The sequence below is a fragment of the Excalfactoria chinensis genome, chromosome 11 (assembly GCF_039878825.1).
Source record: "Excalfactoria chinensis isolate bCotChi1 chromosome 11, bCotChi1.hap2, whole genome shotgun sequence".
NCBI lineage: Eukaryota > Metazoa > Chordata > Aves > Galliformes > Phasianidae > Excalfactoria > Excalfactoria chinensis.
Window position 1 is genome coordinate 4,173,800 of NC_092835.1, and position 26,813 is coordinate 4,200,612.

At 45.3% G+C, this 26,813-nt stretch overlaps 1 protein-coding gene across 1 annotated transcript in view; it reads right to left on the reverse strand.

Annotated features, from left to right (window-relative positions):
• The window catches only part of CMIP (c-Maf inducing protein), a 121,261-nt gene extending 109,312 nt beyond the window's left edge, over positions 1–11,949 (reverse strand). The window contains exon 1 of the mRNA XM_072346480.1: positions 10,991–11,949. Within this exon, the coding sequence (XP_072202581.1) occupies positions 10,991–11,296 (306 nt within the window). The 5' untranslated portion in view covers positions 11,297–11,949. The remainder of the gene's footprint in view (positions 1–10,990) is intronic.
• Between the last annotated feature and the right edge of the window lie 14,864 nt (positions 11,950–26,813).

A 26,813-nucleotide genomic window follows, 5' to 3' on the forward strand; every position in this document is an offset into this window, starting at 1 on the left:
ACTGCATCTTTATCTCAGTCGGAGCGAGCACGATAAGTGAAGAGGCACTAGGAAATGCATAATCCACTACATTTAAGTGTTTCCATCATTTTTCCAGCAGCATTCAGAAGGGCTGGCAGACAGCAGGAGCCTCGCAGACTGAAGGCTGTGCAGCAGGGGAAGGAGCTGAGCTATGGACTTCAGCCCCACACAGTGAGTCACGACCACCACCACCACAGCCAGGCAAAGCCGCCACCTCGGAGGCTTCTCAGTAGGAGCGCACAGATCACAGCCTCACTTCAAGCCTCTTCACATCGACCTTTCTTTGCATTCTTTGCCACCTTCAACCCACTTGGACATACCAAATGTACAGGTATTACACAAGAGCTAGCACTGTCCCAGTCCCAGCTCAGCCTGGGTATGAAACCCACCAGCCCAGGCCTTGTCCTAGAAAAAACTCGGGTTCAAACCAACAGAGGATGACCCTATTCAGGAGAGCACCAGGGAGGGCTCGGTGTTTTCCCATGTCATCCATCTCCATGAGCAAGCAGCTTCATACATGGTCAACTCCCACGGCAGACTCGATTTCCCGAGATTTAAAGTACATTAGTCAATCCGAGTCACTGGGGACATTCGAAATAACTTGCAATAAATCAGACGAGATTAATTTCAAGGGAGGCAGTGACGTAGCACTGAAAGAAGCATACGTTAGCATTAGAAGACATTAGGAATATTTCTAAATGCCAGTAACTTGCTCTCCATAAACGTGTGACAAGAAGGCATTATGGTCTTCAGACAAATGCTGGGTTCCAGAGCAAAAGTGGTTACCTAGAAGGGGTATGTCAATATTTAATACCAAAGTGCTTGTCTGGTCCTGCACACTGCTCCTCATTTCAAGCTTTTCCAGCTTTATTTCCTGCTTCATTCACTGCAATCACAAAAGATTAATTATCCAACCTTAGAAAATGTATTTTCAATCTGACCAGACATGCTGACTGTGTCCGTACTTTCACCTTCAGTAACAAAGTTCTGTGCCAGCATATGTTCTTTTCAACATCCACACCATTTTGTTGCAAAGTAGAAGTGATTTGCAGCGCCAGGGCTCCACTCAAGCCTCTTGTGCCTTGGGAGAGGAAAAAGAGCCCCTTCTGTGCCCGTGGATGTCAGAGGGTCTTTCACTAAAAATGTTAAAACTTTCCTCAAAAGTCACTCAATAGCAGTGACAAAAAAAGATGGATCTGAGATAACAACAAAGAGCTGAAAGAAGAACTAAACAAAGTAATGACTAGCAATTTATTCTTTTATAACATCTTTCATCAGTGCTCCTCAGTTCCACACACTGGGAAGGAAAATATCCTGCTTGTGTTTCGAAACAGAAAGGACTAGGAATTGTACGTGGAGCCCTTAGTACACAGCTGGAGCTGCTGGCCCTTTTGTAAGAAGGATGTGAAGAAACATCAGTCCGCCTGCACTGAAGAACAAATGAGCTGCAGCTCCTTTTTCAATCCTGTAATCATTCCACCATAACATCTTCACTAAAGGCAGCAGTTCACAGCAACTGCATGGATTTTCTTCTGGTTTAAACAATGACAGAATTATGTCTGTAACATGATGCTTCTTTCTCTTTCCCCAGACATACAAATAGCCCTCCCTGGTCTATGTTGTTCTCAGATAAGGAACGCTGTACTTGCTACATCTTCCAAAAGCCATCAACAGTCAGCTTGTACCCAAAATACAGACATTTGGCTACTGAGCACTACAGCAAAGACAACGGTGGAGCTCATTCAATAAAGTCCATCAAAACAGATGGAAATCTCCTATGCTGCAAAAGCAAATACTGCTGTTCTTGAAAGTCAGTTCCCTCCTCCCACTGTCTCTCAGAGCTGGGACACTGAAGGAATGCTCAGATAGCAGAACACCACTGGGGCAACCTGGGCATGGAGCATCCTAGGGAGCCACACACTCACAGCTCTCCGTCACCAGTTTGGCATCGTAACAACCAGGGCAAAGAAAGCCTTCCTTGTCCAGCAGTCCCTCCAAGCTGCCAGGAACAACTCAATGCTCAGATCCCCAACTGGAACAACAGACCCCAGCTCGAGGGGAAAAGCCTACAGACTTGCATCTGTTTGCACCATCTGAGCCCAGTGCATAGACCCAGTAGGTAAGAGGCCACACAACTTTCTACTTTCAGTTTCCTATCTGTTGACAGCTTACAGCATAGTAGATGGAAACACATTTTGAGATGCCTTCGCAATCATATTCTACTCAAACAATTCCCAAATTTAAGAGCTTAACCTCAGGATGTTTGTGTATTAAACGCTAGGCATGAGCAGGAGGGCAAACTGTTGATCACTGTCACAAACAGATCACAACACTGATTCTATGGCAACTCTGCAAGATCACTCTCATGATAAAAACATCAGCGCAGCTGAGGCTTCTCTGACTTACTCTTTACTCTTCTGAAATCAGCCTTAATATCCCCTAAAGTAAAAGTGCAGTGGTAGGTTGCCAGAAGAGACTACTACAATAATGTACGAAGCACACATGCAGCAAGAGCCTTGAACTGATTGCTCCTAGCTCTCCAGCAGGTACTTTCTCTGCAGGAAGACTGAAAGGCACTAAGAAAAGCACAGCCCTGTAGGCCACATTCTGGTGTCACTCTCCCACACCTCTACTGATTTTTTATGACATTAAGAATATGAGTGGCTATCAGCATCAGAAGAGACAACGTGGCCCTGTGGCCAAAGACTCTTCATTGCTGTTCCTACCCCACCCCATTTATCATAAACATTACGTCAAGGCTCTTGAGTCAAAGCTAGCAGGAGATGCCACAGTTTTCCTGTTGTCCCACCTTTGATACTACAGGGCCAACCATAGGTGTACCTCTCCAAAGGAGCTGCAGGGTAAGCGTGAACCGATAGCAGCAGACATGTCTGAGAAGTGTCATCTTTGACTCTTTGTTTTCCCAGGTAAAAAAAAACCATTGAGCAGAATGCCTTCTGAGACAATTAAATCACAGCAAAGCCAAAACCCAAGGATTTGCAGAATTGAAACGTTACACCACATCCAAAACTCATATATTCTGATTGCTACAAGGGCCAAAAACAAGCCTTACTTTTTATTTTTGTTGTTCACAGAAGGTCAAACATTCATATTTTTGGGAAAGAAAACTTACACACCCTTCGTGTTTTGATTGAAAATTTGGATTTCATTGGGCAATTTCCAAAGAAGTGCTTTCTTTTTTTTTGTTTTTTAATAGCAGTTTCTACTTCACCATTAATGTCCATGCCCGAAAATGGATAACAAAGTCATTCTAGTCTTATTTTAGGTGCTTGTACAGATAAAGCAAGAACATAGCCTGCTCACAATACAGACTCTGTTAAAGCAGCAAACAAAAGCCTTTGTGGTGCAACAGAACCCCATTACAACAGGAACCAGACTGGTAAGAGACACCTGGTGACCTCCAAAGCTTATATTTAAATAGCCAAAACAGAAATAGGCTGGGAGGAAAGGCACTCTGCCTTCCAAAACACAGCAAAATCACAGCTTCAGTGCTGAGAAAATTCTGCTCCATATCATTCCAAATGTACTGTCGGGAACGCACCATGGGTAACTTCAAGCAGTTTTTAGGCAAACAAAGAGTATCTTTAAAACCATCCTGCACATGCATTTAGCTAATTTATATGCTTATAAACAAATAAAGTATGAGATGACTTCTTTGTTTGCAAAATTCTTGCCTTATATTTGGGTTGACATCACCAGAAACCTGAACCAGAAAATATGCGTACCTATTTGTATACACATACACTTCAAGAATGAGGATATCTGATGGATAAGAGAAAAAACATTTCTAATTATACCTTGCAGACACAACTTCAAGGCTTAAATAGATATAGATAAATCATGGATTCTCAAAAAAAAATAGTCTTAAATTCACCTTTCTCCAGGCAATGTTTATTGCACCACAACCCTACTAAATAAATAAATGCTAATACACTGCAGCAGATTCCATGTTTTTCTTCCCCGGCTTTGCAAGGTCCAAAACAAATCTTTGATCTACTACACCTTGAAGGAGGTGTTCAGTTCCTGTCCTTGTCAGGGCTATCAGATTGTGGTCAGCAATCCTCATGTCCTCAGCCACATTTTTTTTCCCCATAGAAGGGAGTCACACTACCAACTTCCCTCCAGGACAGTGTTGGTGGCACGAAATGGGTCATACAGCAGCAGTTTCCATACGGATCTGTCTCACAAGGGTATTTGCAGTAAGCCTGTCCCCTGTAAAAGAGCCATCCAACCAAGTTCCAGTTGCTCAGCATCTACAAATCCATCAGCCAAATAAATGGGGCTCCATTTTGTAGAGCTACTCTGACCCAGTCAGCTCAATGCAACAGCCACACATGGACCTCATTAAGTCCCTCACGCTGCCTGGACCCTACATCATACTACAGATGTTACAAGCAGTGAGTGCTGATCCCCCTCCTCACATTGCCCCGAAGTCAATAAAGCAAGACAAGAATGTATATCACTGAGCATACTTCCAGTTCAGTTCTGAGTCACTTGCAACCTCTTGAGCTTCTTAAGTTCCATTAAAAACAGGTACATGTCTACTAGACACACTTAACTCCACACTTTAATCTGCCGTCTGGCATCTCATCTGCTTTTGCACTTCACACTCTACAGCTCTGTCCCCATCAGTCATGCGACAGCCCAAGGGCAAAGTCAAGAAATGACTGTAAGTATGGGAAAGTCAGCACTGGTAACTGCAGGTGTCCCCAAGCTTTGAAATAGGACCCCCTTTTCCCATATGCGGAGGGTATTTTTCAATTCTCTTTTTGTTTTTAATCCCATGAAGGGAAGGCCTTGTAGTTTAGCATCTGGTTCTGACTTCATGTTTTTCTCTGCAACCACAAGAGCTAAACTTCACTCACCACTGACGTGCTCGGTTATAATGTATGCTTTTCAATTGTCTTTTCCTTTTCCTGGTATTGCCCGTGCATTCTTAAATATTGTGCAAAACAGGAAAATTTTACACAATGATTTAATAATACATTGTTTTTGGCAGCAACTGCAGCCTGCCATGTTTCCCTCTCTTCTTCCTCAGCAGTTTAGTAGAACTTTGCACTGAAACAGATCGGTTCCCCAGCCTAGTTAAAAAATAAAAAGACATGAAAATCCGCAAACAGTTCCAATAGAGCAAGTGTTCCCCAGCCCAGCTCACAGGATTTCTGTGACGTGACCCCAAGGAAAGGTTATTTTACTGGGAGCATACATGTGCACTAGTGCTCCACATGGATTATGCACACTAAGGTATCAATCATCTTCCGATATGCAATTGTTTATGGAACTAAGCACACTTATCTATAAACACATGCAGACGCAGAACAAAACCAATGCAACTGGCAACGCTCAAAACACTAACAAACAAGCCACAGCCTACCCATGCAGCCCACAATCTAATTGCTTCTAAAGAATCCAAAACACTTGAACTATTTGAGGTAGATCACGTCTTCCATAAATCCTATGTGGGAAGTTGAGCAAATCCTATTCTTCCAGTTATGCTTACTAACAGAAGACACAAGGAAATGAGAGAAGCCATTTTACTGTATCACGTTAAAACTCACCTGTTATTTAGGAAACTCAAATGTATAAACAAACAATGTACAATAAATTCAACAGTTCCAAGAAGCACTCCTCCCTATGTACTAAGCCTGCCATCTTTTTCCTCCAAAAACCTCCCTCAATATACAAAGTTCTACCCATGACTTTGACAGGGCCCAAGGCTTCAGCCTCCAACAACACAAACCTGGGTGTCTATTGGGAGGCTGGTACAGACCAGGCACTTGGCTGAGCCTATGACCACTGGAAAACTCCATGTTGCTTTGGTGCTTTGCACATCCATTCCTAGAAGTACCGTTCCCAGTCTCCGATGACCCTGCAGGTTCTTTCCACTTCTGGCTACCACAAAACAAGCAAGGCTGATCTCCCAGCCCCACAGCGGGATGCTGAGCTCCGCTGGTCCCTGCAGATGCAGGATGAGGTCCCCAGTGTGCAGCAGAGCAGCTCCTCCTGGGCACTGTTACCCCACATGGTGCTGAGCACCGCATCTTTGCTCCCCAGCCATAAAGAAAAGTGAGGCAGAAGTATTTCTGAGTATCCCTTCTATTTATGCTCCTAAACACATAAAATTTACTGGCTGTGCATTAACACCAATAGCCTCAAGAGCTCTCACTCTATCAATGAATGTAGCTTCTGTTTTCATATTTTATATATGTTCTGTAACATATAAACACATACCTTAACACTACTGACATGTAAATATGCTTTTTAACCTCTGTAGGAACTATACATTCAAAGGTGTGTTTGATAGGCATTAAGCAGCTTTGAAGAAATGCCATTTTGGGTTTTCTCACGCCCAGCTGTAGACTGAGTAAAGCAAGGTTCTCACAGCAGACCCCATTGAGTCACCAAGAGAAACATGGGCTTTGGTAATGCAGACACATGCCTGCCTTTACCACACAAACAGGTTCTCACTTTCGGCAGCACAGATAACAGGGAGCAATTTATCCTCGATACGCAGAGAATTCTGGATCACCCCTGTGACATGCAGATGACCAGATTCAGTGCTTTTCCTGATAAGCCCAGAGAAAATACCTTATCAATGGCAACGGGGGAAACCTCGACGGGCAGAAGCACCTACACCCCAAACCTACAGCTACCACTTCTTGTTGAATGCAAGCAACCACCACCAGTATAAAACAATGATAAATATTATCTTAGAACATTAATTATCGTTCCATTGTTATGCTGGATTTATGCACTATTTATGCACTCATATTTGCTACGTGCGTAATGACGGCAGGCCCATCAGGCTCACTTTAAGTCAGAGCCTCATCAATAGCTCACGACTGAGATCAGCACTTGGTTTACTGAACAGACCATTTACTTGTTTTATTCTTACCCTGGCTTATTCATTATCATTCTGTTTTCAGTCTGGATAATGGTCGATATTCCCTTTCCAGGAAAGATTTAAAAGAATTCTCCTTATAAGACTGTTTTGAAACTTGGGAGCTGTGCATAATGCTTCCCACTTGAGCTAATTGTTTTTCAAGGGAAATTTAATTTCAAAAAGCGTGTTTTTCTAACTAATGGGAACCTGCACTAAAGTAAACAATGAGTCGGGCTTGATAGGAATTTTCGCTCTCTCTTTGTAACAGAAGGAAGGAAAGCCGTGCAACAGCACAATGAAACACAGGCAGCAGCAAAATCATTGCATTTTAAAAAACAATTAGAAGACAATTTTCTACTCCACTTCTCCTATTTGAAACAGATCATCCTGCCCTGCCTCATTGAATATTAATTGTGTGTGTTCTTTTCTCTAGAAGAAAACATTAAATGCAGCTCCCTAACTCACGCTCTTGTGTCAAGTACGGTTTGTGTCAATAAACTATTGTTCTCATAGATCATCCTTGCCCTGGAAATAATATAAGAGGCACTCCAGTCTTTTCAGGTTTGCCACCAGCTTTGAACATAACACTGAACTTACCTGCCAAGGGGAAACCTGAAAATCTGAAATGAGCGTGAAAAGCCAAAGTTTCCACCTCCTTGAGGGACATTAATGAGTAACTTCATGGTTTTAATTATGTCTTATCTTCCCAGATGGCAATTAGAGAGGTCATCCCTAGCCAGCAAAAGTGAATTGCTTATTTATTCCTTCCTTGTCTGCCGCACGTACAAACATACCGCAGGGCCTCCTGCTAATTCAGCACCTTAAACCCCACCATCTTCAACATCTGTTCTCAACATCTTGCCCTGCCGGGACAAGAAGAAGTATGGAAAAGAACAGAAGAGAGGCGTGAAAAGGACAGGGCAGAAGGATATCAGAAGTTCAGGTTCACCTGCCACCTTTAAACCAGAGAACGTTAAATTTTAACATGGCTGCTGAAGATAGCAGTAGTTTGCTCTTCTACAACAACAACAACAAAAACCACTGAAGAAATAGTCAATTGGATTTTATTCCTTTGTTTTTATTATTGCTGCCCTTCAAGCTGCGCAAGGACAGATCTTTGTGAAAAAAAAATTAGCAAGGGCAACACTTTTAGGTTTGGGAAGTGTTTATAAAATAAACGTTATTCCTCCCATGGAGAAGAAAGTCAGATTCATCCCTAAGCAAGCACGGAAAGTTTGTAAGTATCAAGATTTCCTACTGGGCCTTTGGCACTTAATTAAAAAAAAGCACAAGACAAAAGAAAGCAATGCAGATTCGTATTTACCTACATGAGAAATACCCTTAAACAGCACAGGAATGAAAGCCTGGCTGGGATGGAAGGCTGCTGGTGAAACTGTACGGCCTTTAAGCAACCAGTTCTTTGCGAAAAGAGAAACCTGAAGGAAACAATGTAAATTGCATCAAGTACCAGCACCTGCACTGTGCAACTCCACAAGCTCATCTGTTCCCAAGTAACTGAACCCTCCGCTAACTCAGAACTCCACTGTCAGTGCTGTTTGTAGATGAGAATGGGCTTATTTTAATTGAAAGATACTTGCGATAATATCAGGAAAAAAAAATTAAAAAAAAAAACATTTTGTAAAGCAAATTCATTTCTCCTGTCTATGCTTTGCTCAAATGTGATGTCCCAAACACTTGTTCCACTGCATTCTTGCATGGTGCTTCCTTTAAAGAATGCTATTTTGTCAGGCACAAAACATGTTGCTGCTGAATCGAGGCTGGGAAGTAGCCACCTCTTGCAAAAAAACCTGTAGGTAGGATCTCAATATTCATGTTGAGATGTGGGAACATCCTGCATCCACCAGAAAAAGCAGCAGTGAACAACCCATACACAAACGAGAGGCAGCTCCTGCTCCACAGCCCCCAGCTAACACTAACATGTAGGAGGCTGTGTGCAGACCTCCATTCAAACACACGTTTCAGGTGACACTGAAAAGGGCAGAGGACGCCTGGAATCTCTCAACCACCGTCCACTGTACTCACAGACATCGTCTCCCAGATCTGGATTTAGGTGTCATCACCACTCTAGCTTTCAAATGCAAAACAAAGTGATGTTATTTTCCTGTTCGATTTTATTCATGTTATAGAGAATGCAGTAAAACTCGTCGTGCCAGAGGATTTGCAGAGAGACGATGTGAAGATTAATTAGCAGCTGCTCATAAAACACCTCGGCTATGGAAAGCCCTATGTGTAAAAATGACCTTGTTATCAGAGCTGCTGAGCGCTCCCTGTGCTCGCCGCCAATGGAAGGGATGGATATTTTTCTTCAGCCCTCTAAAACCAAATCAATTGCATCTTGATATCTACCAACGGCTGCGGGAGGTTCTGGTCATGTGCCCATCCCCCACTTCTGCAGGGGGACCACATGTTTTGCCCCATTTCCATGTTTTGTCCCTCATTTCCACACGCTTTGCTCAAGTCACATCTTTCCATCTCCAGAAAAGAGGAAGATGGAGATAGCGTGGAACCAAGACACCTGCTGAGCACACCATGCACACGTTCAGGTAACAAGTGAACACAAACCGCACCCCAGTTACCCCCAATTACTTCCTACAAAACACAGACAGCATTTCAAATATCAAAGCACAGATATCCCTGTGAACCACAGCACTTACTCAGAGACCTAGCACTGGAAAAAAGGAATTGATAAGGCGTAACACCAAGCACAGAGAGCCCCGCTCAACAAAATGGAGCCTGAAATGGTACACGCAATGCTTTGCTATCTACCTGCTCCTTCTTCGCCTACAACAATTAGGAATGCCATCGCATTAATTAAAGCACCACCCTGCAGGACTTGAGAAATCTTTTGGGGGATGATTTCTTGGGTGGCAGCTCTGCCAGCGAGTGTCTCCTACACAAACACAACTTCATGCCTAAGTATTGCTACACCGCAGAGCTCTGTGGCTGGAGCACCATCACACTTCTTTGCTCAAGATGCTCAGACACAGCCACCAGCTGGGGATGCTGCTGGGCAATCACCCCATCCCCACCATATCCAACTTCCCCTCGTGTTAACGGAACCTCCTTAAAACAAGGAACTGCAAAAAACTACTCATGCCCGCATCTTTTGGGGCCTTCCTCCTGCAACACTCACTCAGGGTTTCCTTCTCCTTCACACAGCACTTCTACTGAGCAGAGAACCACATTCCCTTGCAAACAGCCTCAGCAGCACAGTGCAGGCGGTATGGAGGTGTCGGTGTGGCACGAGGAGCGCAGTGAAAACAGGCAGCTGGCCTACCTGTGGGCATGGCACGGCGGGACGCGTGTCTGCAGGGCCAGGCAGGAGGGATGTGTATTTGCAGGGTGATGAAGGAAAGATGTGCATTTACAGGGCGATGAAGAAGGGACATTTATTTGCAGGGAGGTGCGGGAGGACGTGTGTTTGTAGGGTGATGCAGAAGGAACGACTATTTGAGGTGCAATGCAGGAGGGGAAGTGTATGTACAGGGTGATGCAGAAGGAACGTGCAATTACAGAGCGATGCAGAAGGGATCTGCATTTGCAAAGCAATGCATAAGGGATGTGTAATTTGCAGGGGGATGCAGAAGGGACACGTATTTGCAGAGAGATGCAGGGGGACCATTCACTGACGTGAAAAAATCCTCATCACACCAGATGAAGCCTATCTCCATTCACCCTTCCTGCGAACCCACACAAAAGCCAATGCACATTGATACCGTGAGTGTCCTATAGGAAGGCCAGGAGGAAACCATTGAGAAAAACGAGGCGTTCACATGTGATGTATTAAAAAAAAAAAAAAAAAGGAAAAGAATAAAAAGGAAGGAGGGGGGCACGATGGAAGCGTCCCCCGGTGAGAACCTGCGTAAAGCTGCGCTAAGGGCCATCAGCCCGAATCGGGGGGCTCGATCCCCACCGACGCGGAGCCGCACGCCCTGGGCCCATTGATTGCCGGGGGCCCCGCCAGCCCGGATCGACGACCGAAGACCGGCACGAAGCCGCGCCACCACCTCGCGTTTTCACCCCGAAGCGCCCCGTTCCACTCACCGTGGCCGAAGCGACGGCGCTGTCCGCCAGGGTCAAGTGGTGCGGCTCCCACCGCCGCAGGAACTTGGAGGTGAGGATCTTGCTGAGAAACGTCCGGGGGTGCCGGATGACGCACACCTGGATGTCCCCCTCCTGCAGCAGTTTGTACCTCATGCCGTTGCAGTGCAGCAGGGCCCGGCGGCACGGAGCGGCTGCGGGGCGGGTGCCCTCGGGGCCCGGCGGCGGCTCTGCGGGGAGCGCTCTGCCGTCCTCTGCGCGCTGCCCGCGGTCGCCGGAGCCGCCGCCGCCGCCGCCGCTGCGATCCATCGCGGCTGAGGGGATGGCGGCGGGCGGAGGCGGGGAGAGGAAAAGAAAGGAGATCCGACCCCACGCGGCGGGCTCAAAAATTTAAATCGAGGAGGAAACAAAAAAAAATAAAAAATTAAAAATTAAAAAATTAAACCAAAAAAATAAAAAATAAAAAGAGCAGATTAGAAACACGAACCGCCGGGCAGGGCGAGGGAGCGGGGCTGCAGGGGAAGCGATCAGAACCCCAATTCAAACTTCCCCCTCCGCCCCGTGGCGGGGCCCCGCGCCGCTCCCGCAGCGCCACATCCACGCCCGGCTCCCGGCGGGGGCTGCAGACAAAAGGCGGCGGCGGGGGCTCGGCGCGGGGCTGCGGGGCGGCCGGCCGCGGCTCCTTCCTTCCCCCCGGGGCGTGTGCGCGACAGCGGGCGGCGGCGGGCGCGCGTGTGCATGTAGGTGGGTGCGTGGGTGCCCGCGCGTGTCCGGGGCGCGGGCGCGTATGTGTGTGTGTGTGAGGCGCGGGCGGGCGGGTTTCTGTGTGTGTGTGTGTATGTGTGTGTTGTGTGTGTATATGTGTGTGTGTGTTGTGTGTATGCTGTGTGTGTGTGTGTGGTGTCCCCGCGCGCGCCGCCACCGCGGGAGGAGGCGGTGAGCGGAGGGAGCGCTGCCCACTGCCTCTCTCGCCGAAGCCGCTCCGGGCGCAGCCGATTGGTTCCGGCGGGGTCACGTGCCGCCCTCCCTGACGTCAATGGCTGCGGAGCCTCCGAGGGCAGCGGCGGCGGCGGCGTTGGCGGTCGCGCGCGCCGCTTCCCGCGCAACTCGCGCGGCCGCCGCGCCCCTCCCCCGTTCTCCTCAGAGGGAGCGGGAAGGGCGGCGCGGCCAGGAGGGAACCGCCCAGGGAAGGGCGGAGATGTGCCGGCACACCTGCACGGCCGAAGGGCAGCCCTGTGCCCTGAGGAAAGGGCTGCCGTTGTGTTTAATCGCGGTGAGGATGTCCAGCTCCTTCGGTCCTCGGCAGCCCCGGGGCGGGCGCAAGAGTGGGGGCGGCTCTACCTCAGGGCCGCGCGATGAGCCAGCAATCCAAAGGGCAAGGTAGTCTCAGGTGGTGGATCTTGCTTCCAGATTCCTGATCTGAACCACCACACCGCGAGCAGTAACACGTATATTTCAAGCAATACACACGTGTTGCTCAATGTTGGGATGCATCGCGTTGGGCACAGCCGAGGTCAGGACTTCAGGAGAAACGCACTGGGCTGCTTCAGCGCGAGAGTCAGAGGAAATCTAAATCTTAAAGGTCGAAACTCCCTGCTAATGGAGGGAAAGGCAAGGTGTGTGTTTCCAGCAGAGCCACCACCTGCCCAGGAGAAAACTCCCATCTGAAACTCACATTCACATCAGGAGTCGCACGGTTACAAACTGGAGAGACGAGCTGCGACTGGAAGGGTTGGGAGCTTTTGCCATCAAGCATTTTTTGCTGGCGACTGTCAGAGACAACTCCTGACTGCATGGGGCACAGTTCTGAGCGTGTCCATCGTGAGTGTTGCTATAAAGCCATTGTGTTGAAACAGGCTTGCATCTGACAGCAGAATTGCTGGGTAAACGCTTTCAGCAGGGAAGGATTTTGTAACCTATCAATAGTAGCAAACTCTATGAATACTTTTGTTGAATGCCAGTGTCAAAATTGTCTAGAAAAGACTAGGAAGTTACCAGAGCGTTTCTATGTACCAGGCTCTAGAACGATGCACAGAACTGCAGAATTTGGCTAAAGCTAGCAGAAAGACTCTCGTTTAATGATGGGAATGATACAACCAACAGGAAGGCTAAAATCTCTTTTGTAGAGGTTCTGTTTGAGTTCCTACAATGCCTGGTACAAGGGAGACCTGTTCTTGTCTGACCCGCTGCACTCTTCTGGTACACACAATAATGGTGTCAATGGCAGGACTATTTGCACACACTCACCTACAGCAACGCTTCCGTCAGTCAGAACTGTAACCAAAGTGACTATTTTGGTGCAGGTTCGTGCAAACTAGCCACCTGCTCAAACCACTGCTTTAAATCTACCAGAATTGTCAACCCTGACAGCTGTCTGCCAATAGAAGGGCAGTATGCAAAGAGTCTGTGAATTTCCTTGCATTTCAGAGCAGAGGTTTTCAACTCGTGTTTTACAGGAGGAAACAAAAAAAAGCACTGGTCTACAGCAGCCAATACATGACTTAGCTGGCAAGATCCAGGCCCTCGCTTAAAATCTGCAGCTTGATGTTGAAATTCACTGAGATATTGCAAAAGGATAGAACATCAGGCAGCACCACTGCTAGCAAGTCAAGGACACAGCTCCAGTACTCAGTGGTGCTACATGTCCACAGCTCACTGAATCCACGCTTCTACGCTGCAGGTGATCTCTGGAGGAAATTCAGCACAGAACAGTAAGATCAAGGTATGAAATCTCACATTGCCTGCCAGCATGGGGCAACCAAAAGCCCTGACAAGTGAAATCAAAACACGCTGCTTGCTGAAATGTGCTTCAGCCATTCAACCTGCAGCAAACGTGTCCCAAAGCTGAGCACATTAAAACTAGAACCCCTTCTCATATTCCATATAAATTATACAAAGCAGAAGCTGGATGTCTTGCCTTCCCTGTGTGAACAAAATAGATCTGGGAGTGTTGGTCAACACTCAGTTGAACACAAGCTATAGCAGCTTGCCCAGGTAGCCAAGAAGGTCAATGGCATCCTGGCTTATGTAAAAAATAGCGTAGCCATCAGGACTAGGCAGGTGATTGTCCACATGTACATGATGAGGCCACACTTCAAAACTGTATTCAGTTTTGTGGCCCTCACTACATAAGAGACATCGAGGCCCTGGAGCATGTTCAGAGAAGGGCAGTGGAGCTGGTGAGGGGTCTGAAGCACAAGTTGTATGTGGAGTGGCTGAAGGAGCTCGGATTGTTCAGTTTGGAGGAGGCTCAGGAGAGACTTTATAGCTCTATAACTACCCAAAAGGAAGTTGTGGCCAGGGGCATTAGCCTCTTCTCCCATGTAACTGGTGACAGGACAAGAGGGAATGGCCTCAAGTCACACCAGGGGAAGTTTATGTTGGATATTAGGAAAAATTTATTCTCCAAAAGGGTATTCAGGAGCTGGAACAGGCTGCTCAGGGGAAGCGGTGGAGTCACCATCCTTGAAAGTGTTCAGTAAGCATTTGGATGTGGTACTGAGCGACACGATTTACTGGGGAAATGGTGGTGGTATGTGGACAGATGGACTGGATGAACTTGGGGGTCTTTTCCAACCTTGGTGATCGTACGATTTTGGCTCCATGCAGCCCAGCAGACACCTCAGCTATACATGTACCACAGTATTGCAAAGCTAAGTTTGGGGGTCACTGTGGTTTGGGTTTTGTTTTTTAATTTTCTTTCAGGAATCTAATTTTTATGAGCAGATGTGTTAGAATGTGTTAGAATGTGTTAGAACAAAAACAATGTGATTCTGAAGGAAAAGAAGATGGGTAATTTGTGAATACTGCTCAGTGCCAATAACACAGGCTGTAGAGCAGTGGGGGGCCTGGAAAACCCATGAGAAAACACTTAAGATGCCAAAATGTATGCAGGGAAAAAAGCTGATGCCTAAAGGCACCTTGTATGAGAGTATACCCATGCAGTAGCATTGTGTGACAAGCTAAATGAGGGGAATCATGAAGCAATTGCAATGGGGGCCAAAGCACTCTCCCCAAAAGGATTAGCTGGATTCCTAGTATGATTTCAAAGGGAAAGCTAGAAAGATGAATAAGATAATTCTTTATTCCACCTTTGCATGATTCCTGGTTTGTTTTACACACTATCATGATATCAGGCAAAATCTTTCTGCAGTCCAATCAAAGAGGAAAGAAATCAAATCTGCTTCTGCTGTTTCACTGAAATTTTCTGTTGGAGGCTATAAGGGCCTACTACGTTCATACTTGCTATAGAAAAACAAAAACCACAATAAAACAAAACAAGAACCCCACTGCTATTGTAGGCTCAACAAGTCCCTGAGAGATATCAGTACAGAAATGCAAAGTGTTTCTTTTTTTTTTGCCAAACAGAGAAGCAAGCACCAGGAATTCCCAACTTGTATTCAGTATCCATTTAGACTCTTACACAGCAGCTGTCCTTCTCATATTTTAATCCTTGATGCATACTAGAGATAATGGAGCCTTCTTCCCTTATTCACAGAGGTGCTGTGTGGATTATGGAATTCGTTAGTCAATGCTTGTAAATTACCACTGTTGACTCAGAGCAAATTCCTGCTATCAGACTGGGTAGTCAGCTCATTTTCATAACAATGCTGTATTGTTAAAAATACTTTTAAACCACTCTTCGGTGAAACTGGGGAATACAATACATTCAGGCAAACATATAAAACATAAAAGAGATGCTGTATCAATAATGCTAGAAATCCAGCATTTGAAGTTTGAGTTAATCACTGCAGTGGCTCCTTAGGAAGGTACAGCAAGTCATAAAACAGAATTGTTTCCCAAAAGGAGTGATGGACATTTAAAACCTATCTAGATAACGATTAAAGAAACCACCCTGCAAGGAGCAGTTCTGTATTTGCCCCTAAGGGAAGGACGGGCTTGATTAGGGCACCATCAATCACAAACGCATAAAATTAAGATTACATTTACAAGCATATCTTACCCTTATTTCTCACCACTCACTTCTAAGCCTAGCATCAATTTTGGGAGACACCTCCACAGGTGAAATCTAAGAGGGAAATCAGACTCCAGTGTGACATCCCTGGCATTCAGATTTCTGCTTCTCTCAAGTTTACTCCATCACTGTGCTCTTGCTTTCCCAGCAGATGCAAATAACAGTATGGGGCTAACCGTGTGCCAGGCAGACTCTGGTTACAAACGTATCTTTGATTCCTCTCTGACACAATGCACACTTTTGAGTGCATGCTGCAGTAATCATTGCTTTTTTACTGCCTGTCACCATCAGACGTTTTGTATGTAGGATGAAGCTGGTGGTATCAATTGCTAGAAGGAGCCTGCCATCTGCTGATCTGAACAGTGCTCCAGTCTGACTTTTACCTGGTATTTGTAGGATGGAGTGCTATACAAAGAAGGCTAAAAAACTGTCTGAGCTGAACAAGCATTAACAGACTTGCTGTGGTGAGGGATTTATTTAAGTGGAAAGAGGAAGTCTCAAGTCTATATTCTCAAGTCTAAGTCTGAATGGGACAAACAGAAACAAAAAGGCAACTAAAATAAACTGACAAGTAGATAGGAAGGAAATCAGCAGAAGATACAGAGGAAGAGGTAAGAGCCTAAAGTTTCTTCTCTGCTTTGCTGTACCCAATTAGAGAACACAGATAAGGTACCAGCTATTGTCCTCCCACATCACCCTTCTAAGTGACAGCATTCTTAAGTGGTAAGCTTCTCCCTCACACACTTCTTACTACCTTCTTTTAGGGTCACCCACATATCTAGGCATGGAAAAAGCCCTGGAAAAAAAGAAAAGCTTCCAACAGAATTCATCAGGCTGTTGCCTTTTTCCTTTAAGATGTACGTAAAAGCTTTTATTTGGCAGGACTTGGTGAAAAGTCACCATTTCCTTTAAATTGTCTGCATTATCGTTACCTTATCTTTCCACCTCCAGCTAATACTTCCTATTCCATCAATAGGTCACATCCTAGCAGCTATTCCAAGCTGTGAGTGCTCATCAATCCAAAATGCACTGTTGGGTATTAACACCCATAAAGCATCACTGTAACACAGAATAAGCATTAAAAGTCCAAAGGAAATGGGATATGATGCAGAGCTGCGGGCTTGCCACAGTAAGGTGAAGTTTCCCCAAAACAGAGGAAGAACAACTAAGAAAGAAAAAGGTAGTCCACAGATTAGGGAAGTGTATCTTCAGTCACTGAACCAACACATGGGGGAAGTGAAATGAGAAGTGGAAGAAATGCTGAAAGTCCTGGATGTTTTCAAAAGACATGAGAAAAAAATAAAACAAAAAGCAGAATGTAAAAGTGTCAAGAGTATCAGCAGGATTAGTTTCCACAGATTCTCTGGTGAAGGGAATCTTTTCTTGGAAGAAAAGATTTTAAAAGTCTTCTTTTTATTATTTTTTCATTACTAAATATTGTGTTTCAGCTGTTTAAATGCAATGTTACACAGAATGCAGCTGAAACTCTCCCACCGGTCCTCAGTCCTTTCTTAATGTGACGTTCATATGAACAGGGTTCAGATGTGAATTATGAACTCTCACCTGATAACAGTGCACACCTGGTGCTAGTGCCTTTGTTGTGCTGAGCACTTTCTAAACACACATAAAGGCTGTCCTTGGACTATGAATTCTAAGAAAACAAATACAAAGGGCAGAGACAGGCAACAATTTAACACACTTGGATTTTTTCATCATTTACAGATTCACAGATACAATTAATGAAACCAGCTGTCAGGGCGTGCCTTGGTAATTACACACCTTTTTATTTGTATCAGCAAAGCATAGCTGGTTTCTTGAAAGCACAATATCCTTGTAGTCTTGGTAATCTAAGGGGAAAATATGAGAATCGCAAGGATGTGCTTAGGTCAGTCCCCAGCTGACATGCAACAGAGCAACATGATGACAAATCCAGAGATTTATATGAAAAGAACAGATGGTCAGTAATGGTAGGATTCACCCACATACACAAACTGTACTATACACCTAAAAGAAATGCATCAGATATCACAACTAAGGGGGAAAGGAAAAAAAAAGGAAAAAGAGCATAGAAAAGAATAACGATGCAGATGGATTTTGTAGTGCCTAAGGCTGACCACAGAAATCAGAGATTCTGAGAAACCCCACTATTGCAAAAGGGAGGCATTTTCAATGTATTGTCGGTGTAAAAGGTTATTTTTTACAACATACTGTTGGAGGTTTTTGTTAATGCTATAGCGCATTTTAACACAGGTAAAGAAGAGCATTGTAGGAAAGATTCACCTATTTTGCACCAGCATTTGAATCCTTTGGTATGACCTTGGGAGTACTACGGAGAGCACAGCTGAAAAACAACTTGCAAATTGGTTAACCACATTAGCAGACTGTACCAACAGAGATATCAATTCATATCTGCATATCACATCCACACAGGTGATGGGAGGGAGGAGCAGCAGGAGGTAGTCCATGGAACTGCGCAGCTGGGCTGGGTTGTCATCAACAGCAGCAGAATAAAGGCATTGTGTGTAGCAGGTCTTGTTTGTGAGCACAGACAATGTGAGTTGGGTCTCTTTTTTGTTCTGTTGTCAAAAGAAAAGAGCATCAGCAGTTTTAAACGCTATCTGAATTTTGACAGTGAAACAAGAAATAACATTTGTGAAGTTAGCAGGAGGTGAACTGCACAGGAAAGCCTAAGTAGGGATCATAGGGATGGTTTAATGGAATGTTTGGAGGCATCATAATATATAAATGATAGACTGAGGATGCAGGTGGATCTCATGGTTCAAGGACATCTAGTGAGATTACAGCCAGCACAGCAGCATCTTTAAATGAAAAATATATATATCTGTGTGTGAGACATAAAGAAAAAAATCCAGCTAGAGAACCAGCTTACTCCAGGCAGCTGTTTGAATTAACTTCTCTCTTTAAGTGGGTGTGTGGGTACCCAGGTATGAGCCATTAATGAACTTCAGTGTTTCCCAGTGCCCTGCACTCTGAGAAGAATGGGCATGCAGGAAGAAACCTACTCAGAACTGTACAGCTGTGTTTTGGGAATAAATCTCCCCCTGACTGTACACAGGGCCTACAGCAACCCTGCACCTTAAAGCACCAACACACAAGCAGCTGGGAAGGGAGCCATTTTAGGGTCAAAGAACAAGCTTTCTGTTACTAGCACCTGTAAATGAGCATCCAAATGAGAGTTATGGAAATCATGGCAGGCTCATTAGTTTCCTTTCATAGTTCTTCAGAAAGAAAAAAGGAAGATGTAGGCTGCCCAGAGCAATCAAAGGAGGGAATTCAGGATGCAGTCTCTGGTATCAGTCATGTCTGGGAAGAAGGGAGGATTTCAGGAAAGTCTGCTGCCCTGTTTTCACACTGACTTTGATTATGAAACTGTGTGGGTTTGCACTTGGTATGCAGCTGTAGTTGCCATGTCTTAGGATAAGCCAATTAGTCCAAAAGAGTGAATAAAGAAGTATCACCTCCAATATGTGGTGCTGCCACTGCTTTCCAAAATATCCTCCTGTGGGCACCGAAGCAATGTTTCCATTCATCCACCAGGAAAAATGCAGCCTTTACCCATCTGCCTGTGCCTCTGTGTATATAACTGGGTAATTTAATAAATGCTGCTGGGTGTTGATTTACGTCATCGTATCTCTATATAAGCACATCTCTGTGAGCATGCTGTTGGTTGTCTGTGAATGCTCATTGTTCATATTCTGCGTGTGTATGTCTGTGTGCCTGAATGTGGTTTTGTTTAATCTTTTTCCCTAGGAAAAAAAAAAACAAGGAGTCAGACGTTTCATGAGGTTGTTAGAGAAAGCCAAGGAAAGGAAGGAGGAAGACAGTGAAGGATAATTTACAGAGAAAAAGGGGTAGACTTGGGTACAGTTCATCATCTGCCTTAGTGTTCACCAGAGAAGAAGGGGGAGTTCATTCCAGACATTAAAATGTCTCAGGGGAGGATCGTATAGATCATGGTAGATGAGAGATAGAATGAGTAAATTACCTAAAGGCTGACAAAGCAATGGAGCCAGATGTCATCTGATCCCACGGCAAGAATAAAAGCAGGGAGAGAGAACCTTCCCAAAGTACACCCAAGATTCCCAGCGTATACCCAGGATTTTCCCTTGGAAACTGTGGGTAGAGATAGGGAAAAATCCTTCTAACTCCTATTAGTGAGGCAGATCTCTGGAAAACTGGATTCATTTTGAACCCCCAACCTGGTTCCAGCTGTAATTTTGGCTCATAGGAGAAAGGTATTATTCCGAGTCAGAATGCAGAACAAAAGAACATTAAAATCAAAATAAGCGCAGTTTCCCAACATGCCAGCATCCCTTGAAAAATAAGCCTCAATAATGGCCCAGGAACATTTTCATAACATAAGTCTCCTCCAACCAACAGCAAAAGAGCTCCTACGGATTTTCCAGCTCCAGTGCCCAGATCTCATTGCACATACGGCTCGTTTTCCTGCACTTAAACAATTGTGGGCCTGACTCACCGCCCCTTTGCTGTGGTGCTGGGCCAGCTCAGCTGCAGCAAAAACAGCCGACCTCGGTGGCACCTCACCAGAGTAAACATGGGGGCAGCAGCAGTGACCCGGCCCTGTGTGCAAGACAGCAACGTTCTCATTTCAAAGAAGAAAAATGCAATTCCTATTTCCAAAAGCGCTATACATCTTAAGTCTGTATGAAACTGAAGGATTTTCGGCACATTCACTAGGAGTGTCCTGATATAGCAGAAAAAAAGAAAAGGAAATTAAAAAAGCCACAGTTTTTCAGCACTGGTGGCCAAGTGTTCAAAGGACAGCAGTCCTGTTCACACCCAGCCTGCCCTGGCCTTTGTGAGCCAAATATTGTGAATGCAAAATGTTTGCACACAACGAGCTGGGTATGTTACCTATGTCCTCTGTGACATTTTGGCTGTGATTCAGCAGTTACCTGGGAAGTACCTGGGACCTGCTGTAAATTCCCTGTTTGCAGAGGGACCAGCTCCTGCCCGGTGCAGCTCTCCCCCATTGTGCTGTTAGACACAAAGAACATCAGCTCCAACTGTTACATACATTTCCTAGAGGAGGTAGAAGAAACAGAGGAAATTAGGTCTAATATCCCCATGCAACATATTTCAGATGAAAGCTGCCTAGTGAAAATATTTCCTGCACTTACACAGCACCTTTCTTCTTCTAGAGAAGAGCTCATCTGAGATTTTAAGACAGCTGGACGCTCACTAACTTTCCTACAGAAATTCCCACTGAATTCATAAACTTTGGATGATCCTTTTCAGGAAGCTTCCCCCACGTTCCCTGCTAGGTTTCCTCTGATTAACATTCTCCAAGCAACTTCCCGTTATGGCAGACCACCAGCAGTATCCCCTACATACTTCCCCTCTGCTGCTGTCTATCTGTCCAGCAATGTGGTAACCCTGTTGAGAGACCCCAGCAGGGCCAGGGCCCATCTGCCCATAAAACCCACCCGACCATTCCCTCGCACTCTGCGCATTACAATGTGATGTGTCAGCCAGGGCTATTGTTTTTAACAGGAAGCAAGTTCGGCCGCCCCTGTAATTTAGATTGTGGGCAATAAGCAGGGGTGTGGTGTGCAAAGCAAACAGCACGGGATTAACAGCTCTTTTCACCACCCCTCAGGATCCAGTCCCATGGTAGAAAGGGCTTCTGCTGGTAAGCGCAGCCAGGACCCAGCACCACAGTGTCCTTTGGGTTTCCAACTGGAGAGCAAAGATAACAGCACAGGCCCACTCCGACAGACCATTGGAGGCTGCACATCTTGAAATGAGATTACGAGAGAAAATTAAGAACAGTCTTTTCCTTTCAATAGGTCTTTAAAAACAATAACCAGGCTTTACTGTAAATTCATTTATTTACTCTCAGCATGCCAATTCCCAAGCTGATATCTCCTCTGTGTACTAGGGATATATATAGAGCTAAACGTGGCAAGAACACAGACAGATTTTATTTATTTTGTGTAAGGACAGCAACATGTGGAATTTTTTTTTCCAGGAAGAAGTCACATCAGAAAGCTTGTTAAAGATGCAAGATAAACAAAATCCAAATTATATTTAGCTGATAGGAGGTGACAAACAGCAGTCAGGTTGACCATTACCCTGCTGGAAGTCAGTCAGAAACCACTCAGAGCACAAAACTACAGAAAGCACAAGAGAAAGCACCTATTCAAATGAGTCTTGGCTTTGCTTAAGTGAATAGCATTCAGTTGTCTAGCACCAGCATTTTATAATACAAGCCCTAAATGCAAGCAAAGGTGTCCCCAGTCAGGTCCTGCCTGTGTGGTGCAGAGATCACCTAAACAACCTGGCCTGGATATCCACAGGAAAGCACAGCCATCATGCCCCATGCAGCAGCTGGAGGGCAGGTGGGATGGAGTGCTGCTAAGGGAGGAAGCTTGGAGGTGAGTTTCCTTTAGAAACCAAAGCCTGTGACAAAACTAGCCTGGATATCAGAGCAGTGGTTTCAATGCAGTGGTGTGCATTAACCCAGGAGCTAACTCAAAGCAAGGATGAGGTTGCCACCAGTGCTGAGATCCCTGCACCCAGACAGTCCTTTCATCTGTGAGACATTACGTGCAGGACTCGGAGCCACACTGATGCCCTAGATCCATCCAGTAATCAAACACATTTTAATTCACACATAAGGCAGAAGTGCCTCCTCTCACCACTCTCCCAAACCTCCTCACAGCTCCCTTCTAGGTCATCCCTTCCCACAGGGCGATTTAGTGCTGAGTGGGATCATCATTCTTTCCTGGCACTGCAGTTAATCCACTCAGCCTGCCTGTAAGAACAGGGATAGCTGCTTGAGAGGGAGCAAGTGTGTGTGAGGGGGAGGATTTTTAACCTACTCTTGCCTTGTTCTGTGTAAGAAAGTCCCCCAAAACTCTCACTTGGGCAGCTGATAAAATTGCTTCTTTTGTTCAGAAGTAGACCAGAAAGGACAACTAACCAGAATGACTGGAATGTAACTTCGTAGAGTTATTAAAATCTGCAAGCATTTGCAGCCATTTATGTGCACTCCAGCAGATGAACATATAATTACCAAATTATTCCTCTACTTCTTGGTAGATGGGGTTATTAAGTGAAAGCAAAAAATTATATTGCTTACCTGAGATAAAAGAGCTTGTGGAAAGCAGCCTGCCTTACATTAGACTTTGCTATGCTAACAGCATTATCTGCTGTCAGAGTTCCTTCTCTAAGCAACTGAGCACTGTGAAGTGCTTGAGGAGACACCACCTTTGCCTGGAGATAGATTCCGGGTGAGATTTTGGAAGAAGGGTTTGCATACAAGTACTGTGATCACCACTGGAATGCCAGTTCCCTGCTAGATAAGCACACAATTTTTGTGATCCTGGGCTCTCTTACAAAAGAATAGTGACCTGCAAAACCCCAGCAATATATCTCAAAGTGGTGGGGCAACACAAGTTACATAACGAAAGCGAGCCATTGAGAAACAGAAGGATCAAGCTCCTGTACTCCTCCTCAGTGCAGACCTGCAAATACACCAGAATAATTTGCATTCCACAGCCTGCCTTGCAGAATCCACAGTTACAAATCAGGCTTGGCACGGTAGGGTAACTGAGCAGCAGAACAATGGACCAGCTGGGAAGCACGTACTTATCCCATTTCAAGTGGGCCAGTTGCTTTGGGCAAGACAGTTACTGGGGATTGCCTGCGCAGGGAGGTTAGTGCAAAGTAAACTAAGGTTTGAATGCACAGTGTAAATCTGCTCAAACGCAGTGTAAACAGTGGGTTTGGAGGTATGGCTTTGTTGAGCCATTTCAAGGGAATTCAAAAAAGGAGAAAAAAATAACATAGGGGCCAGGAGAGACAGAAACAAAGTTGGCCCCAGGCAGATGCCCACAAACCTTAAAATTCTGGTGAGACTTCCCTGTCCCTGTACCCATCAGACATATGACCTGGTGTGCTAATACTGAAAGAGCGTTGGAGGAAGTAGGATTTGACAGTGTGCAAGCAGCAGGGAGCCTGACAGGCTTGGTCCACGGTACATGACCAAGGCCATGCTTGTTTGCAACTCTGCTGCCTCCCTCAGAACGTCTGGTCCTGGCTAAGCTTTGGTCAGCACCACTTAACAATGCTCCCTACCAGAAACTGTGCAAACAGGGCCACTTCTGCCAGCAGCCACACCAAGATTGGTTCTGTCACATTAGCATCATGACTCTGTCCAGAAAGAAGTCACCCTGATCCCAGCTGCTGGGAAACCCAGCAGCTACTCGGTGGGAAGTCAGATGGGAGGGATTTCAGCGTGTCAGCCTGAGCCCAGCAAACTTTGTGAGTTCCAGGGCTTGTCTGTGGGCTGCCTTGGGCATGCTTCAGCATTGGTGCATAGTAGGATGGGGCAACTTCAAGCCCCAGCACCAAACCCATCAACTAAAATGGCATTCAGGCACAGCTCATCTCCCATGGTGAAAGGAAGTTTACATCCAATTTGCATAATACTTGGGTGAAAAGTCTCAGAAGAGATTCTTGCAGAAGAGATTCTGGTGTCCCTTGTCACCAATTAGCCTTGTGAAAGCAGATTCAAGCATGTGAATCTGCTGAGGTGGCTTCTCTTTAATTATGCAGCCTTCTTCTCAGCAGAAGTACAGTGGTGTACAACCAAGGTTCCTGCAGAACATTGCACAACACTTCTGCTGAGGAGCACAGGAGCATTCATATAACCAGGAGAGCAAAGGGAGGGAGCAGGGCTAAGGTGCTGGAGCGGTTTTGCCTTGTTCATACTTCCTCCTTGCAGCAGCATCACTGTGCACTGAGGCATTAAAGGTGAGATCTGTTTGCATCATGCTGAGCCCCGTGGCCAAGGGAGGTATCTGGTTGCCCCTGCAGCTAGGGGAGAGTTTCTGAGCAGGAATAGAGAGTAAAAGCTCACCTCAGTGAAGTCAGCTGACAACAAGCACTTCCGTATACAAGAAGCTCTAAACAGAGTCCTTCCAATCCACCTGTGTGGACAGCCTTTCCTCCTTCCCCTGCTCTACACTCCATCACAGGGCTCAGCTCCCCAAACGACACTTCACCACACAAACTGCTAAGGAGGGGGAGTTGCAGCCAAGAGGATTAGCACCTCTGATTAAGCAGCCTGTAGTGGGGCAGTTTCTCCTGTACAAAAGCAGGGAACAAGAGAAGCAAGTCCTCCAAGGCATGAACTGACTTTGAAGTCAGGAGGACAGGTGACAATCTTCAGTGATTGTCTGGCACATCAAAGGATCTGTCCTTCTCTATCCTGCAAGTCACTCACTGCAGACAAGAGCAGGGACCAGAGCTCAGGCCACCAGTGACATTTGCTCAACATGGAGAAGATTTAAACTACCATAATTTCAAGTTCCTGGGCATTCTGTAGAAAAAATAAATAAATGGTAAAGGTCTGAGGCCCATAGTATAAATAGAAACAGATCATATTTATGGGATAGGACGCAATATTTTCAGGTAATATTTGTGAATTTGTTGACACAGGATTTTTTGGTGACACTCATGATTTATTAAGACTGCAGTGCAGAAACACTAAATCTGTTTTCTGCTTTGGACAAACCACTTAATCATTCTGATTCATGGCACCCAAAGCTAATGAGGAGAATCTCTTATGCTAAACTTATCACCCAAGCAAGCTTTGCTTTGCCAATCAGAATGGTGCCAGGAAAGTGTGAATACCAAATACTATAGGCATTGGTAGCTGGTGTAGCAATAAGGATTATCTTGATTATTGTGTACCTCCAAGAGAGAGCAGAAACTTGTTTTGACTTGCAAATGGAATAAACCTGTCATAACTGTGATAGGAGTCACCCAGGCTGGCAAGAAGTAAGGGTTTTTTTTTTCAGGTCTCTTTACCACCACGCTCCCACTGTACCAGTTTATTAAAGTCTGTGGGAAATTCTGCTGACAAGACACTCCCCCTTGTTCTCTAAATTTTCAGATTTCCCGATCTCTACTGATTGTAACTGAGTGCCATTCCAGGTCCACACAACATTTGCTTGCCCAGCAGCCCACTACATTCACAGGGGCCTTTGCAAGTCAGACCCAAAGTTCTGCAAATACAAAACCTAACCATAGCCCCAGGTATTTGCTGGGCTGGAACCTCAGTTTGCTTTGCAAATTTAACGCTACTCCCACATGTCAAACCCAGAATCAGACCCAAGAGCAATGCTTGCATTGTGTGCTGGAAACACAATGTGAACTTTTAAGGAAGAATCCTTCCTTTCACACTTCTCTAGAAAGCAGCACAGGGGTGCAGATGCCTGCAGCTGTGATGATGGCAGCTCTCTCAGTTAAACTACACTATTCTGATGCTCCTCAACTCAGATAACTGGGTCGAATTCAATCACAGAGAAAGGACATTTATTTACTTAATCACAAATCCACATCATATCCACAGAACTGAATGTCCCAGAGAAATCCCACAAGAAGATGTTGTCTCAACGTGCTGCTAATGGTAGTTAAAAAATAAAAAATGGAAAAAGCAAAGACTTCAGCTCAAGTCGCTTCTACAGATAGCAAGACATTCAGGATAATGCTATACCTTCCCTTTCAAACTAAAAGCTAAAGTAGGCAACAGTTGCAATACCCCCAAACTGTTCACTGTAGCTAATAAAGCAAGAAAACACTAATCATCAGGGCCTTCATAACAATACAACTTTGTACAACAAAGTGCAAATCTGAAGAGCCTCTCTCATCTCAAAGCAAGATCCATTGCCATTGCTATTACATCAGCTTCCCTGAACAGATTAGCTTAAGGGGAAAAAAAAAGAGTCCAGATAGATCTGGGTAAAGTGGGTAAAGAGAAATGTAATGATTTCCTTTGGTGTCAGTCACCAGACCAAT